The 3,376-nt window shown below is 37.8% G+C and overlaps 1 protein-coding gene across 1 annotated transcript in view; it reads right to left on the minus strand.

The window, feature by feature from the left end:
• Positions 1-2,927, minus strand: part of wtip (WT1 interacting protein) — a gene marked incomplete at its 5' end in the record, with an annotated part of 11,633 nt that extends 8,706 nt beyond the window's left edge. The window contains 1 exon segment of the mRNA XM_056243573.1: positions 2,860-2,927. Coding sequence (XP_056099548.1) covers positions 2,860-2,927 — 68 coding nt within the window.
• Positions 2,928-3,376: the final 449 nt, after the last annotated feature.

Below are 3,376 nucleotides of genomic sequence, written 5' to 3' on the forward strand. Positions count from 1 at the left end.
GAAATGAGTGGCAAAGGCCACACAAGATCTTCGGATTCTATTGAAGGAACCAAGGCCACATTTTAACGATGGAACTCGGCTCATTCCCTACTGATGACATCACTGCTCGCCCGAACATGCTTTTCTTTGGTGTTTGTGTGTTAATTGTGGCGCGCGGAAGGACCAGCAGGTGGGGGTTGGGGAGGGACTGATCAATACCGGGGACCCCCCACCCCCCCGTCCCATCAGACAGACCATCTGCCCGACCCCCGGTGGCTGTTCCTCAGTCAGTCACGTCAGCAGAACTGCTGTTTGGGGGCAATCACGAATCTATTAAGGGTCGACTAGTGTGTGTGTTTTTTAATGGATGATACAATGCTGATATCTGTGCTAGGTGGCCAATAGCCACCTATTAATATATATATAAATATATATAAATGTATTTACATATATATTCTGTATATATATATATGAAAAGATGTATATACATATTAAAGGTCCGAAAAGAAAAAAAAATCTTAAATATTCAATGACAGTGAATTCAATTATTACAATAGTCTTATGTATATGTATATTATACAAACACACACATAAACATATACATATATATATATATATATATATATATATACATACATACATATACATATATACATGGTAACACTTCAGTTTAGGGTTCAATTCTCACTATTAACTAGTTTATTAGTACTTAAAAAGCGCATATAATGCCTTATTCTTTATGATCATATTCTACATCCCTTAATCACCCAATACCTAAACTAACAACTACCTTACTAACTATAAATAAGCAGACATTAGGAGTATATAGAGGCAAAAGTCATAGTAAATAGTTAGACATAGTTCAAATTGGACTCTAATCTAAAGTGTGCCAATACATTTTAAGTTAAATAAATAAATCTATCAAAATAATTGACCAAATGATTGTCCTGGTCAATATACATCATCTGCCCATATAATCAGGACTGTCACATAAAAGTTAGTGACAATAATATCGAAGCAGATTTAAGACAGGAAGTTGATTCCTGCATGATGGATCTGCTATCTTCCCACCTCTCCTGACGTGTGTGTGTGTGTGTGTGTGTGTGTGTGTGTGTGTGTGTGTGTGTGTGTGTGTGTGTGTGTGTGTGTGTGTGAATTGGGGAGGTGGGAGCATACAGCATCTGCTCTCCCAAGAGACTCGACATCCATCCATCCACTAGTGAGTGCTAATCAATACAACCCTGCTCTCCACCTCCCTCTCAGGAAACATTCAATTAAATGGGGCGTTGCAGCTTTTCTGTTGGGGACACTACAGCTGGTGTAACCCTAACCCTACAGCATGACTTCAAATGAGAACTGGTTCTACAGAAGCACATTAGAACGGAGTATCACAATAGCAGAACAATCTGTGACAGGGACAGATACTGCCTGCCTGCTTTTAATGGATTAATGCGTCACATTGTGTCAGAATTACTGTAATTATGAGATTAAAAGCTTGCGTCAAACATTTATGATTTCTATAGTAATGGCAAAAATTAGGCACAAAAAGTTGATGGGGGGGGGGGGGGTGATCACTGCATTAAATTATATCCATGTTCTTGAAAATATATATTTAAAAAATACATCAGGAAACAACATTCCATACTTATATATTTTATTTAGCAAGGAAGCATTGATTAATCAAAAGTGAAGTAAAGATTAAAAAACAACAACAATATAATAAATATATTGTATTTATATTTCAAATTAAAGCTGTTCCTTTGATCTTTCTATTCATCAAAGTTTCCATACAAATTGCAGCACAACTGTTTTCGACACTGATAATAATCATAAATGTTTATTGAGCAGCAAATCATCATATTAGAGTGATTTGTGAAGGATCATGTGACACTGAAGACTGGAGTAATGATGCTGAAAATTCAGCTTTGATCACAGGAATAAATTACATTTTAAAAAGAAAACAGTTTCTTTTGATTAAATAAATATTAGCCTTAAAGGGATACTCCACTTTTTTTGGAAATAGGCTCATTTTACAAACTCCCCCAGAGTTAAACTGTTGAGTTTTACCGGTTTTTGAATCCATTCAGCCGATCTCCGGTTCTGGCGGTACCACTTTTAGCATAGCTTAGCACATCATTGGAGTGGACAAGACCATTAAAATAGCCTGCGCCTGAAAATAGTTCCGTTGTGTTGACGGAAGGTGGCCTATTTTCAGGCGCTGCGTCATATCATTACGCCTGCTGCACTCATGGTACGGCAGTGAAGTTTCTTGATTATTACGCAGGAATGAGAGTATAGTTCCTAGCCATATCAGCTAGAAAATCGCAACTTTACATTTTCCGTCGGTCTTAGTGCACGATGTAACTACAGAAGAGTCAAGTTTTAAATAGGAAAAATATCGAAACTCTTTGGTCTTTTTTTTTTTTTAGAAATGCTAATGGTCTTGTCCACTCCAATGATGTGCTAAGCTATGCTAAAAGTGGTACCGCCAGAACCGGAGATCGGCCTGAATGGATTCAAAAACGGTAAAACTCAACAGTTTAACTCTGGGGGAGTTGTAAAATGAGCCTATTTCCAAAAAAAGTGGAGTATCCCTTTAGAGAAAAAGAGACTTCCAAAACATATTGGTTACCCTTTATTTTAAGGTGACGTAGTTACAGTACTTAAATACTGAGTAATATTATTAACTACAATGTACTTACTATGAGTTAGGGTTTGGTTTAGGGTTAGTTATTTGTAATTATGCATAATGTACTGTTATCACTATAGTAAGTACATGTAGAAAGGGGTAAATACGTCACCTTAAAATAGTGTAAAAAAAAAAAAAAAACACGTATTGACCAGAATTTTTTTACTAGTGAATGCAAATCTCATACTCACCAGGAAGTCCTCTTCACAGTACACCTTTCCGTTTACATTATAGAAAGCCTTTCCTCGTAAACGCCGTCCTGAAAAAAATAAATATATACAAAATTATGCTACCATTTCAAATAAGTTTCATCTTAAGGCCTAGTTCACACTACATGATTTTAAGCCTGATTTAAGCCGATTTGCAATCGTTGAGCTCGCCGACAGGTCAGGGTGTTATCGCGTGCAAACCCCGGGAGATTAGTGGGTGATGAACGCTCGCCAATCTGTTAGTATGAAAGAGCCAACAAGACGCTCGCAGACGCCTCGCCGAGCCAGAAAAAATATCTACCATGCTAGGTATCCAGAGCTGTCTCACGACTCAACCTCACGTGATGTCATGAGCTACAGCCAATCAGAGCAAGGCATGGGTTGAGGTCACCGGGTAAATACGTGATTTTCAAAGAAACACGGAAGACGAGTTTACAGAAAGATGACTCAGGATTTGTGTTCTTCTTCGTCTTCTTCGCTGGGTATTGGCGCGACAACT

This window comes from Rhinichthys klamathensis, unplaced genomic scaffold, assembly GCF_029890125.1.
Source record: "Rhinichthys klamathensis goyatoka isolate OS25496 unplaced genomic scaffold, OSU_Roscu_1.1 h1tg000813l_1, whole genome shotgun sequence".
NCBI classification, from domain to species: domain Eukaryota; kingdom Metazoa; phylum Chordata; class Actinopteri; order Cypriniformes; family Leuciscidae; genus Rhinichthys; species Rhinichthys klamathensis.